Source organism: Anomaloglossus baeobatrachus, chromosome 5, assembly GCF_048569485.1.
Source record: "Anomaloglossus baeobatrachus isolate aAnoBae1 chromosome 5, aAnoBae1.hap1, whole genome shotgun sequence".
NCBI lineage: Eukaryota > Metazoa > Chordata > Amphibia > Anura > Aromobatidae > Anomaloglossus > Anomaloglossus baeobatrachus.
This window is the reverse complement of record NC_134357.1, coordinates 450130038-450144782: the sequence shown is the minus strand read 5'-3', so window position 1 is coordinate 450144782 and position 14745 is coordinate 450130038. Positions and strand designations below refer to the sequence as shown.

The 14745-nt window shown below is 50.5% G+C and overlaps 1 protein-coding gene across 4 annotated transcripts in view; it reads right to left on the bottom strand.

Annotated features, from left to right (window-relative positions):
• The window catches only part of CSNK2A1 (casein kinase 2 alpha 1), a 107667-nt gene that overhangs the window by 66679 nt on the left and 26243 nt on the right, over nt 1–14745 (bottom strand). For all 4 annotated transcript variants that reach the window (XM_075350522.1, XM_075350525.1, XM_075350524.1 and 1 more), the window contains exon 3: nt 4955–5066. In XM_075350522.1, coding sequence (XP_075206637.1) covers nt 4955–5066 — 112 coding nt within the window. The remainder of the gene's footprint in view (nt 1–4954; nt 5067–14745) is intronic.

Here is a 14745-nt window from a genome sequence, read left to right as displayed (position 1 = left end):
GCATCCACAGGTGCTAGGAGCCAGGCTCCCTGCTGTCTGCACACGTAACCAATGTGAACATCGGGTAACTAAGAGAAGTGCTTTGCTTGGTTACCCAATATTTATCTTGGTTACGAGTGTTCGCAGCTCAGACAGGGGAGAGGGACAGGGCGAGAGAGGCAGAGAGGGAGGGGGAGAGAGACAGAGAGGGAGGGGGAGAGAGGGACTGATCACGGAGGCTGGCTTCTGGGCATGCTCAGTAGAGCAAGCAGGATCCTGTCTATCAGCATGCCAGCGTTCACCTGCGTTTGCATGCTGTTTAGTCAGGATCCAGCAATTTGCAGTATTTGGACGCAGCTCAAAAACGCTACAAGTAGCGTTTTTGAAAAATGTTAAAAAACTGCAAGTCGCTGGATCCTCACTATAACGCATGCAAACGCAGGTGAACGCATGTTAACGCGAGTCCATTGCAAATGCATTGAAATGAAAAAGCATTTGCACTGGATCCGTTTTTGCATTAAAGAAGGGAATTTTGTTTACTTACCGTAAATTCCTTTTCTTCTAGCTCCTATTGGGAGACCCAGACAATTGGGGTGTATAGCTACTGCCTCCGGAGGCCACACAAAGTATTACACTTTAAAAAGTGTAACCCCTCCCCTCTGCCTATACACCCTCCCGTGCATCACGGGCCCATCAGTTTTGGTGCCAAAGCAGGAAGGAGGAAACTTATAAATTGGTCTAAGGTAAATTCAATCCGAAGGATGTTCGGAGAACTGAAACCATGAACCAAAAGAACAATTCAACATGAACAACATGTGTACACAAAAGAACAACAGCCTGAAGGGAACAGGGGCGGGTGCTGGGTCTCCCAATAGGAGCTAGAAGAAAAGGAATTTACGGTAAGTAAACAAAATTCCCTTCTTCTTTGTCGCTCCATTGGGAGACCCAGACAATTGGGACGTCCAAAAGCAGTCCCTGGGTGGGTAAAAGAATACCTTGATAAAAAGAGCCGAAAAACTGCCCCCTCTTACAGGTGGGCAACCGCCGCCTGAAGGACTCGCCTACCTAGGCTGGCATCTGCCGCAGCATAGGCATGCACCTGATAGTGTTTCGTGAAAGTGTGCAGACTCGACCAGGTAGCCACCTGACACACCTGCTGAGCCGTAGCCTGGTGCCGCAATGCCCAGGATGTACCTATGGCTCTGGTAAAATGGGCTTTCAGCCCTAAAGGAATCGGAAGTCCAGAAGAGCGGTAGGCTTCAAGAATCAGTTCCTTGATCCACCGAGCCAAGGTTGACTTGGAAGCCTGCGACCCCTTACGCTGGCCAGCGACAAGGACAAGAGCGCATCAGAACGGCGCAGGGGCGCCGTGCGCGAAATGTAGAGCCGGAGTGCTCTCACGAGATCTAACAAGTGCAAATCCTTTTCACATTGGTGAACTGGATGAGGGTCAAAAGAAGGTAAGGAGATATCCTGATTGAGATGAAAATGAGATACCACTATAGGTAGAAATTCCGAGACCGGACGCAGAACCACCTTATCCTGGTGAAACACCAGGAAGGGGGCTTTGCATGACAGTGCTGCTAGCTCAGACACTCTCCGAAGTGATGTGACTGCCACTAGGAAGGCCACCTTCTGCGAAAGGCGTGATAGAGATAACCCTGAGGACGCTAAGAGTCAGGACTCAATGGCCACACAGTTAGGTTGAGGGCCGCAGAATTTAGATGGAAAAATGGCCCTTGAGACAGCATGTCTGGTCGGTCTGGGAGTGCCCACGGTTGACCCACCGTGAGGTGCCACATACCCGGGTACCACGACCTCCTCGGCCAGTCCGGAGCAACGAGGATGGCGCGGCGGCAGACGGACCTGATCTTGCGTAAAACTCTGGGCAGCAGTGCCAGGAGGAAATACTTCAACACAAAGCTAAAAACTGATGGGCCCGTGATGCACGGGAGGGTGTATAGGCAGAGGGGATGGGTTACACTTTTTAAAGTGTAATACTTTGTGTGGCCTCCGGAGGCAGTAGCTATACACCCCAATTGTCTGGGTCTCCCAATGGAGCGACAAAGAAAAAAACGTTCATGACGGATGTTAAAAAAAACGTTGTGTGAAAGCAGCCTAAGAGGGTTGTTCAGAGGTTCTGGACAAACCTTGCTCTTTTCATTCAGAAGCAGCAGACTACGAGTTGTCTGGTATTGCAACTCATCCCCTATAAAAGTAAAAGGAGCTGAGCTTATTAACCACGTGTAACCCACGGTCATGGGTGGCCCTGCTTCTGAAGTAAAGTGGCCATGTCTTTACTCTTGGATAACACTCGGCATATGGATTTTTTTAGTGCCGCATGTGGCTACAGATATAAACGTGTATAGATTTTAGTCCACCGCAGCCAATCGGTTGAATATAAATACACGAATGTGCACCTCATGTGTACGCAGTATTTTTTTTTTTTTTTTTTAGAACAGCCATATTCAAGATGGGCTTAGAAAGTGAGACAGGCGCTGCACCATGTAATAGTAACAGGGTTACTCCCATCTCAGACATTTAGGGCATATTAACAGGATAGGCCTTAGTGGTTAGATAGATGTGCTGCTTCTTATTCACAGCTGTGCAAGATGGGGCCCTTTTCTGAAGATCTGTGGGCAGAATACCATAAATATCTAAGAAAAAAAAAACCCATTAACCCCTTAACGACCGCGGGCCGTAAAATTACGTCCTAAATGACATAATCTTACTGCCCGCGGTCCTCCGGCGGCAGCATGCCGCGATCGGCACACATCTCAGCTGATTTTCACAGCTGAGATGTGTGCCTGCTAGGCACGAGCAGAATCGTTATCTGCTCGTGCCGATTAACCCCTTATAATGGCGCTGTCAATACATGACAGCGCCATTATAAGCGCAATCGCGGTAAAGTTTTACTTACCGCCGAAACCGGAAGTCACGTGACGCGATCACGTGACTCCCGATAGTTGTCATGGTAGTACAGGGTCATGTGATGACTCCTGTACTACACATGAATTGGTTTCACTTTCGCTGTGCCTGGGGCACAGCAAAAGAGAAAGACAGCGTATCTGCTGTTTACAGCCTTCCAGCTGTGATCAGCAGATACTGCAGAGCGATCGGAATGCTGATCGCAATAGCCCCCTAGGGGGACTAGTAAAATAAAAAAAAAAAGTAAAAAAATAAGTTTTAAAAAATTAAAAAAAAATAAAAAAAAACCTAAAAGTTCAAATCACCCCCCATTCGCCCCATTGAAAATTAAAGGGTTAAAAAAATAAAAAATATACACACATTTGGTATCGCCGCGTTCAGAAACGCCCGATCTATCAAAATATAAAATCAATTAATCTGATCAGTAAACGGCGTAGCGGCAAAAAAATTCCAAACGCCAAAACGACGTTTTTTTGTCGCCACAACTTTTGCGCAAAATGCAATAAGAGGCGATCAAAACGTAGCATCTGCGCAAAAATGGTACCGTTAAAAACGTCAGCTCGAGACGCAAAAAATAAGCCGTCATTGAGCCTAAGATCCCGAAAAATGAGAACGCTACGGGTCACGGAATATGGCGTAAAACGTGCGCCACTTTTTTCGGACAAACTTCCGATTTTTTTTTAACCCCTTATATAAAAGTAAACCTATACATGTTTGGTGTCTACGAACTCGCACTGACCTGAGGCATCACACCCACACATCAGTTTTACCATATAGTGAACACAGTGAATAAAATATCTCAAAAACCATAGTGCTATCGCACTTTTTTTGCAATTTTTCAGCATTTGGAATTTTTTTGCCATTTTCTAGTACACAATATGGTAAAACTGATGGTTTCATTTAAAAGTACAGCTCGTTCCGCAAAAAATGAGCCCTCACATGACCATATTGACTGAAAAATAAAAAAGTTACGTCTTTCAGAAAAAGAATGGCGAAAAAAAAAAACGGAAAGCGAAAAATCGTCCGGTCGTGAAAGGGTTAAAGGCGTGACCGTAACTTTAAATTTTTATTTAATAAATCAACAGCGTAAATGAAAAGAAGCAGCTTTGTAAAATATCTTATCAGACAAATTTGCTTTCCTCTCCTCCTGGACTGATTTTTCATTCTCGCAATTCTCAATTCCCTGTAGTGACTACAGCCTTTTATGCATTACTGAGATAGGAGATGGCAGTTGGTTTTTAGAAGATTCTATGCAGAAAGGAGGAGAGAGCAGGAAGGAAGAGCTCTGAATATAGAAATTCCCTCTCCTCCACAATAGTAGCAGCCATTTCCTATCTCAGTAAGGCCGGGGCCACACGGGGCACCAGTGCGATGCTTGCACGACACTCTGCTCGCGCTGGCAGCATACCAGGAGCCGAGTGTCATGCTAGTATCCCTGCGACTGGACCTCAGCTGCGGGGCGCGGCCGGTATTGAGAAGGGGGAGGGAGGGATTTATCTCCCTCTCTCCTCTGTAGCCAGCTATTGCCATTCTCGCTCTGCACTCGCGGTACACCGGTGTACCGCGAGTGCAGTGCGATTTCTCTCTCGCCCCATTCACTTGAATGGGTGCGAGACAAAAGTGTCTCGCATTACAGTGGCAGCATGCTGCGATTGTTTTCTCTGTCCGATTAGGGCTTAGAAAATAATCGCTCATGAGTGCTGACACACAGGCTAGAATTGGTCCGAGGGGAATGCGATGTTTTATCGCACTCCACTCGCAGAGATTTTCTCGCCGTGTGGCTTAGGCCTAATCTGTATTCATTGACGGCAGATTTTACTCAGGAATTGATCATTTTGAGAATAAAAGCAGTCCAGGAGGAGAAAGAAGCAAATTTGTATCATAAGATATTACAAAGTTCATCTGTACTACTGATTTAATAAAAATTAAAGACAGTTACAATTTAAAAACAAAAAAAATACAAAACAGTTTACAAAAAACATCATCATAGGCAATTGCAGATAAGCCGCCTGTCTGCATTCAGGCTTCACAAGCAGGCCTAGCCTACCTTCAGAATTTTCACAACGACCTTTTCATTATTGGTGATGTTAATGGCTTCGAAGACTTCACTGTACTTGCCCCGACCAAGTTTCCTAACCAGCTGGTAGTCATCCTGGTTCCTGTAACAGGAAAACATTTTTCATTAACACCTTGCAGACATAAATCACTCATTTATCACCAGATACCGGCTCAGATAGGACATAGAGAAGAGCTCAGACTTCACCTACGAGGGAGGGTCACATTATCAGGTGAAGGACTATGAACCCGGCTTAATATCAGGAAAGATTTTGCCATCTGCACTTATGACCCTCGTCACTCGGGAGGAGCCGGGTACAAGGGAGAATAAATGTAATTATACTAAGCACAGGTTCATAGCCAGAGAAACACTCCGGTGACATGCACAGAAAGGCCGAACTCACAAGGCGGATTTACTGCACCTGTGTGACGCACAAGCGCTGACTGCTCACCCCCAAAAGAAAGAGGGGAGCTCACCAAATGGCTGATACTGGGGTAGAAGAATTACTAACAATCCTCACACACAAAATGCATCACAAGGTCCAGAGTAGCTGTGAAATACCTGTCATAGAGAAGAGAAGAAGGGAATTTTGTTACTTACCGTAAATTCCTTTTCTTCTAGCTCTTATTGGGAGACCCAGACGATTGGGGTATAGCTACTGCCCTCTGGAGGCCACACAAAGCACTACATCAAAAGTGCAAGGCCCCTCCCCCTCTGGCTATACCCCCCCCCGTGGTATCACGGGTTCTCCAGTTTTAGTGCCAAAGCAAGAAGGAGGAAGCCAATAACTGGTTTAAACAAATTAACTCCGAATAACATCGGAGAACTGAAAAACCGTTCAACATGAACAACATGTGTACCCGCAAACAACAAAAAAACATCCCGAAGGACAACAGGGCGGGTGCTGGGTCTCCCAATAAGAGCTAGAAGAAAAGGAATTTACGGTAAGTAACAAAATTCCCTTCTTCTTCAGCGCTCTATTGGGAGACCCAGACGATTGGGACGTCCAAAAGCTGTCCCTGGGTGGGTAAATAAATACCTCATGTTAGAGCTGCAAAACAGCCCTCCCCTACGGGGGTGTCACTGCCGCCTGCAGGACTCTTCTACCTAAGCTGGCATCCGCCGAAGCATAGGTATGCACCTGATAATGCTTGGTGAAAGTGTGCAGACTGGACCAGGTAGCTGCCTGGCACACCTGTTGAGCCGAAGCCTGGTGACGTAATGCCCAGGACGCACCCACGGCTCTGGTGGAGTGGGCTTTTAGCCCTGAAGGAACCGGAAGCCCCGCAGAACGGTAGGCCTCTAGAATTGGTTCTTTGATCCATCGAGCCAGGGTGGCTTTAGAAGCCTGCAACCCCTTGCGCGGACCAGCGACAAGGACGAAAAGTGCATCGGCACGGCGTATGGGCGCCGTGCGGGAAATGTAGATTCTGAGTGCTCTCACCAGATCTAGCAAACGTAAGGCCTTTTCATACCGGTGAACCGGATGAGGGCAAAAAGAAGGCAAGGAAATATCCTGATTAAGATGAAAAGAGGATACGACCTTAGGAAGAAACTCCGGAATGGGGCGCAGCACAACCTTGTCCTGGTGGAACACCAGGAAGGGAGCCTTCGATGACAGAGCTGCCAGCTCAGACACTCGCCGAAGCGATGTGATCGCAACAAGAAACGCCACTTTCTGCGACAGCCGAGAAAAGGAAACTTCCTTCAGAGGCTCGAAGGGCGGCTTCTGGAGAGCAACTAGTACCCTGTTCAGATCCCATGGATCTAACGGTCGCTTGTACGGGGGCACAATATGACAGACCCCCTGCAGGAACGTGCGCACCTTAGGAAGACGTGCTAGACGCTTCTGAAAAAACACGGATAGTGCCGAAACTTGCCCTTTAAGGGAGCTGAGCGACAAACCCTTTTCTAACCCCGATTGCAGGAAGGAAAGAAACTTGGGCAATGCAAATGGCCAGGGAGACACTCCCTGAGCAGAGCACCAGGACAAGAAAATCTTCCACGTTCTGTGGTAATCTTAGCCGAATTCGACTTTCTAGCTTGTCTCATTGTGGCAACGACTCCCTGAGATAATCCAGCAGATGCTAGGATCCAGGACTCAATGGCCACACAGTCAGGTTCAGGGCCGCAGAATTCTGATGGAAAAACGGCCCTTGGGACAGTAAGTCTGGTCGGTCTGGCAGTGACCACGGTCGACCGATCGTGAGATGCCACAGATCCGGATACCACGACCTCCTCGGCCAGTCTGGAGCGACGAGTATGACGCGGCTGCACTCGGATCTGATCTTGCGTAGCACTCTGGGCAAGAGCGCCAGAGGCGGAAACACGTATGGGAGCTGAAACTGCGACCAATCTTGAACCAAGGCGTCTGCCGCCAGAGCTCTTTGATCGCGCGACCTCGCCATGAATGCCGGGACCTTGTTGTTGTGCCGGGATGCCATTAGGTCGACGTCCGGCACTCCCCAGCGGCGACAGATTTCCTGAAACACGTCCGGGTGAAGGGACCATTCCCCTGCGTCCATGCCCTGGCGACTGAGGAAGTCTGCTTCCCAGTTTTCTACGCCTGGGATGTGAACCGCGGATATGGTGGATGCTCTGTCCTCCACCCACATTAGAATGCGCCGGACTTCTTGGAAGGCTTGCCGACTGCGCGTCCCTCCTTGGTGGTTGATGTATGCCACCGCTGTGGAGTTGTCCGATTGGATTCGGATCTGCTTCCCTTCCAGCCACTGTTGGAAGGCCAGTAGAGCAAGATACACTGCTCTGATCTCCAGAACATTGATCTGAAGGGTGGACTCCTGCGGAGTCCACGTCCCCTGAGCCCTGTGGTGGAGAAATACTGCTCCCCACCCTGACAGACTCGCATCTGTCGTGACTACTGCCCAGGATGGGGGCAGGAAGGATCTTCCCTGAGACAATGAGGTGGGAATGAGCCACCATTGTAGAGAGTCTTTGGCCGTCTGGGAAAGCGAGACTTTCCTGTCCAGGGACGTTGACTTCCCGTCCCATTGGCGGAGAATGTCCCATTGAAGTGGGCGCAGATGAAACTGCGCAAAGGGAACTGCTTCCATGGCTGCCACCATCTTCCCTAGGAAATGCATGAGGCGCCGCAAGGGATGCAACTGGCCCTGCAGAAGAGATTGCACCCCTGTCTGTAGTGACCGCTGCTTGTCCAGCGGAAGCTTCACTATCGCTGCTAGAGTATGAAACTCCATGCCAAGATACGTTAGTGACTGAGTCGGTGATAGGATCGACTTTGGAAAGTTGATGATCCATCCGAAAGACTGTAGAGTCTCCAGCGTAGCATTCAGGCTGTGCTGACATGCCTCCTGAGAGGGAGCTTTGACCAATAAGTCGTCTAGGTAAGGGATCACCGAGTGTCCCTGAGAGTGCAAGACTGCTACCACCGCCGCCATGACCTTGGTGAAGACCCGTGGGGCTGTCGCCAGACCAAATGGCAGAGCTACGAACTGAAAATGGTCGTCTCCTATCACAAAACGTAGAAAACGTTGATGTTCTGTAGCAATTGGCACGTGGAGATAAGCATCTTTGATGTCTATTGAGGCAAGGAAGTCTCCTCTGGACATTGAGGCAATGACAGAGCGGAGGGTTTCCATCCGGAACCTCCTGGCGTGCACATGTTTGTTGAGCCGTTTTAGGTCCAGAACAGGACGGAACGAGCCGTCCTTTTTTGGAACCACAAAGAGATTGGAGTAAAACCCTTGCCCTTGTTCCTGAGGAGGGACTGGGATAACCACTCCTTCCGCTTTTAGGGAATCCACTGCCTGCAGCAGAGCATCTGCTCGGTCTGGACGTGGGGAGGTTCTGAAGAACCGAGCTGGAGGACGAGAATTGAACTCGATTCTGTACCCGCGAGACAAAATGTCCGTCACCCACCGGTCTTTGACCTGTGACATCCAAATGCCGGAAAAGCGGGAGAGCCTGCCCCCGACCGGCGATGCGGAGGGGGGGGGCTGGAAGTCATGAGGTAGCCGCTTTGGAAGCGGTACCTCCATTTGCTTTCTTGGGGCGTGTGTGAGTCCGCCACGAATCTGAGTTTCTTTGCGTCCTCTGAGTCCCTTTGGACGAGGTAAATGGTGTCTTGCCCGAACCTCGAAAGGACTGAAACCTCTGCTGCCACTTTTTCTGCTGAGGTTTGGATGTTCTGGGTTGTGGTAAAGAGGAGTCTTTACCCTTGGACTGCTTAATGATGTCAGCCAATGGCTCGCCAAACAGTCTATCTCTAGACAAAGGCAAACTGGTTAAACATTTTTTGGAACCAGCATCTGCTTTCCAGTCCTTTAACCACAAGGCTCTGCGCAAAACTACCGAATTGGCGGACGCCATTGAGGTGCGACTGGTAGATTCTAGGACCGCATTGATAGCGTAAGACGCAAACGCCGACATCTGCGTGGTAAGGTGCGCCACTTGCGGCACTGCTGGATGCATGATAGCATCCACTTTTGCTAAGCCAGCTGAAATAGCCTGGAGTGCCCATACGGCTGCGAATGCCGGAGCAAACGACGCGCCGATAGCTTCATAGACAGATTTTAACCAAAAGGTCCATCTGTCTGTCATTGGCATCTTTAAATGAAGCGCCATCCTCCACTGCAACTATGGATCTAGCTGCAAGCTTGGAAATCGGGGGGTCTACCTTTGGACACTGGGTCCAGCGCTTGACCACCTCAGGGGGGAAAGGGAAACGCGTATCTTTAGATCGTTTAGAGAAACGCCTTTCTGGGTGAGCGTCGTGCTTCTGGATTGATTCTCTGAAGTCAGAGTGATCTAACAAAGCACTCAATTTACGCTTGGGATAAAGGAAACGAAACTTTTCCTGCTCCGCAGCCGCCTCTTCTGCTGAAGGGGCTGGGGGAGAAATATCCAACAGCCTATTGATGGCTGAGATAAGGTCGTTTACCATGGCATCCCCATCCGGGGTATCCAGGTTGAGAGGGGTTCCAGGAGTGGATTCCTGATCACTCTCATCAGACACATCACAGGGAGACTGATTGCGCTGAGACCCTGAGCAGTGTGAAGACGTCGAGGGTCTTTCCCAGCGAGCTCGCTTAGGGTGGCTGGGGCCATCATCTGAGTCATAATCCTCGGCCTGTGAAGCCGGGGACCCCCCTGTGGGCTGGATACATTCCAAGTAAGGGGGACCTGAGGACAGAGGCCTCGCCGTGCCCAGAGACTGAGCCCCATGCATAGATTGCAGGGTTTCAAGGATTTTTGCCATAGACACAGACATATTATCTGCAAAAACTGCAAAGTCTGTCCCTGTCACCGGGGCAGAACTTACAAGCGTCTCAGCCTGGGTCGCTACCTCTCCTGACTCCGGCTGGCGAAGCAGCACCGGGTCGGAGCATTGCACACAATGGGGGTCATCGGAGCCTGCTGGTAGATTAGCCCCACATGCAGCACACGCAGTATACACAGCCCTTTTTGCCTTGGCCGCCTTGCGTTTTGAGGATGACATGTTGCTGCTTCCACAGAGCGATCTGGGATATGCAGCCAGAAGCGCACCTCACAGTGCAAGAAATACAATATCTATATATCTGTACCCAGTACACTGATACACAGTGAGGCACTAGAGGGACCAGCACAGAAAAATCGCTTACCGCCCGCTTAAAAAGCGGGTGTGTGGTCGCCAGATAGCCCCTAGTCCAGGTCTCCCAGAGCCTTGCGTCCTTCCTCCAGCCAGGCATGCATGTAATGGCTGCCGGCGTCTCGAGAGAGGAAGGGGGGCGGGCCCTGGGCGTTCCTGGCCAAGAGCGGGAAGCCTGCTTCCCTCTGTGCCAAGTGAGAGGGCTGGAGCATGTAAATCAGGCTCCAGCCCTCGTCGCTGCTAGCGAACAGCGTCTCTCCCCTACCCTGAATGACAGGGTGGGGGCGGGAACGAAACGGAGGTGCCGGCGTCCTAGGCCCAAAAAGCCGGGGACTAAATTTATAACCGCCGCCGCCGTAAAAGCGCGGACGGCGGATCCCCGGCGCACCACAAGTCACAGCAGCGCCGCCCGGTCCAGAGGGGGTCGGCGCTGCGTTCCCAAACACAAACAATCCCCCAGTAATCTGTAGGGACACCAACTCCACGTTGCGGTCCCCGGCGCACTACAACACCCAGCCAGCCCGGAGTGTGTCTGTGCCTGCCGGGGACACAGAGTACCTGTATGATGCAGGGCCTGTCCCTGATCGTACTCCTGCTCCGTCTCCATCAGGTTCTAATGGGTCTGTGGATGGAGCCCGGCATCAGAGCTGAGAGGCCGGCAGGATCCCACTTCCACAGAGCCCTACCAGGGGATGTGGAAGGAAAACAGCATGTCAGGCTCCAGCCCTGTACCAGCAATAGGTACCTCAACCTTACAACACCATCCAGGGGTGAGAAGGGAGCATGCTGGGGACACTATATGTGTCCTCTTTTCTTCCATCCGAAACAGTCAGCAGCTACTGCTGACTAAAATCTGTGGAGCTATGCATGGAATGTCTGACCTCCTTCGCACACAAAGCTAAAACTGGAGAACCCGTGATACCACGGGGGGGGTATAGCCAGAGGGGGAGGGGCCTTGCACTTTTGATGTAGTGCTTTGTGTGGCCTCCAGAGGGCAGTAGCTATACCCCAATCGTCTGGGTCTCCCAATAGAGCGCTGAAGAAGAGAACCTTTCACCACTTTTTTGGCATATAAGCTGCGGCCACCACCACCGGGCTCTTATATACAGCATTCTAACATGCTGTATATAAGAGCCCAGGCCGCTGTGACAACATAAACACTTTATAATACTTGCCTAATGATCGCTCGGTTGGCCAGATGAGCGTCTCCGTTCTCTGGTGCCGCCTCTTTCGGCCATCTTCGTCATCCTCCTTCTCTAGCCATGGTGCATGACGTGTCCGATGTCATCCACACTCGCCGGCATTCAGGTCCTGAGCAGGGCAGATCAAAGTATTGTAGTGCGCCTGCGCAGGACCGGTGAGTGTGTATGACGTAGGACGAGTCATGCACACAAGAGTCAGAAGGAGGATGAAGATGGACGAAAGAGGCGGTGCTGGAACCAGAGACGCCCATCTGGCCAACCGAGTGACCGTTAGGTAAGTATTATAAAGTGTTTATGTAGTCACAGCGGCCTGGGCTCTTATATACGGCATGTTAGAATATGGTATATAAGAGCCTGGGGGTGGTGGCCGCAGCTTATAAGCGAAAAAAGTGGTGACAGGTTCCCTTTAAAGCAGTAAACGACCCCTTTAATATCCTTTAATATTTAGGAATTCCAAACAAGGTCAGAATACTCTTCTGTATTGGTATATTGATAAATATTGGCTCTCCAGAAATGCTCTACCCATAAAGGTCAATTTCTTGACTCTCTCTAATGGCTTGGCATTGGACATTAGCTGCGGATCCTGGACTTAACTTGATTCAGCCTTTTCTTTCCATAAATTACCGTATTTTTCGGACTATAAGACGCACCTGACCATAAGACGCACCCTGGTTTTAGAGGAGGAAAATAGGAAAATAAAATTTTAACCAAAAAATATGGTCATGACACACTGTTATGGGGCGAGGATCTGCTGCTGACACTTATGGGGGTAATGTCCCCAAATTCTCTACTAAGGTACCCCATTCTGATAAGGATCCTCCTGCCTTGTATATGATCCTGCTCATATACCCCCCATCCTGCTAATAATATACCCCCCATCCATCCTGCTCATGATATGCCCCCATCCATCCTGCTCATGAAATGCCCCCATCCATCCTGCTCATGAAATGCCCCCATCCATCCTGCTCATGAAATGCCCCCATCCATCCTGCTCATGAAATGCCCCCATCCATCCTGCTCATGAAATGCCCCCATCCATCCTGCTCATGAAATGCCCCCATCCATCCTGCTCATGAAATGCCCCCATCCATCCTGCTCATGAAATGCCCCCATCCATCCTGCTCATGAAATGCCCCCATCCATCCTGCTCATGAAATGCCCCCATCCATCCTGCTCATGATATGCCCCCATCCATCCTGCTCATGATATGCCCCCATCCATCCTGCTCATGATATGCCCCCATCCATCCTGCTCATGATATGCCCCCATCCATCCTGCTCATGATATGCCCCCATCCATCCTGCTCATGATATGCCCCCATCCATCCTGCTCATATGCCCCCATCCATCCTGCTCATGATATGCCCCCATCCATCCTGCTCATGATATGCCCCCATCCATCCTGCTCATGATATGCCCCCATCCATCCTGCTCATGATATGCCCCCATCCATCCTGCTCATGGTATGCCCCCATCCATCCTGCTCATGGTATGCCCCCATCCATCCTGCTCATGATATGCCCCCATCCATCCTGCTCATGGTATGCCCCCATCCATCCTGCTCATGGTATGCCCCCATCCATCCTGCTCATGGTATGCCCCCATCCATCCTGCTCATGGTATGCCCCCATCCATCCTGCTCATGAAATGCCCCCATCCATCCTGCTCATGAAATGCCCCCATCCATCCTGCTCATGATATGCCCCCATCCATCCTGCTCATGATATGCCCCCATCCATCCTGCTCATGGTATGCCCCCATCCATCCTGCTCATGATATGCCCCCATCCATCCTGCTCATGATATGCCCCCATCCATCCTGCTCATGGTATGCCCCCATCCATCCTGCTCATGGTATGCCCCCATCCATCCTGCTCATGGTATGCCCCCATCCATCGTGCTCATGGTATGCCCCCATCCATCCTGCTCATGAAATGCCCCCATCCATCCTGCTCATGAAATGCCCCCATCTATCCTGCTCATGATATGCCCCATCCATCCTGCTCATGATATGCCCCCATCCATCCTGCTCATGATATGCCCCCATCCTGGTAAATGGCGTGTATCCTGTGGCACAGGAAAAAAAAATAAACGTTTATACTTACCCTTCCTCACTCCCTGAAGCACCGATCTCTGTCTCAGCTGCAGCGCCGCTGTGTGGAGCCGTCACCGGTGTCTGCAGCATCGCGTCTTCTTGTCTGCCGGCGGTAAGCTGATCGATTCTGGTGTATACTAGCGGCGCACACAGCGATGACGTTATCGCGGTGCGCGCCGCTAGTGTCCAGATCAGCTGACCGCCGGCACAGACAGGAAGACGCGATGCTGCAGGGGGGCGGCTCCACACACGGTGACGGGTGAGTACACTGATTCACTGCACCCCGCGTTGATAATGATGCACGGGGGGCAGTGAATACAGCCGCACATGATCACTCCAGGCTGTAGTTGCCAGGGGTGATCACGGCCGGCTGCTAATTATGCACGCACCCCCGCCCATCACCCCGCCCACCTGTCAGCACCGGTTTCGCTGAGAGATGATGGGCGGGAGGATGAGCGTGCATATGTAATGAGCGGGCCCACGTGGTCACGGCAGGCTGTTACAGCCTGCTCGTGCCGCCGATGACTCGCTGCACCGCGGCACCCTCATTCCCCGCACCCACAACCTTATAGTCAGACCATAAGACGTTTGGGGGAAAAAAAAGTGCGTCTTATGGTCCGAAAAATACGGTACTGTGAATTTCTTAACATTAAAATCGTTAACTCTTGGGTAAGAACAGATGGCATTATGTATGTAATCGCCGATCCGGAAGGTAGTAGTCCACGGTAATTGCAATGCCAATGTGTATATTTAATAATTGCGCTGCAGATGTAGGGAATAAAGCTTACACGTCGTTGTTTCAGCTTTATACCGTCCATCATTAGCCCAGCATAAAAATGGGCGTTTGTAAGAGAGACCTCGGAAATAATACAAGACTCA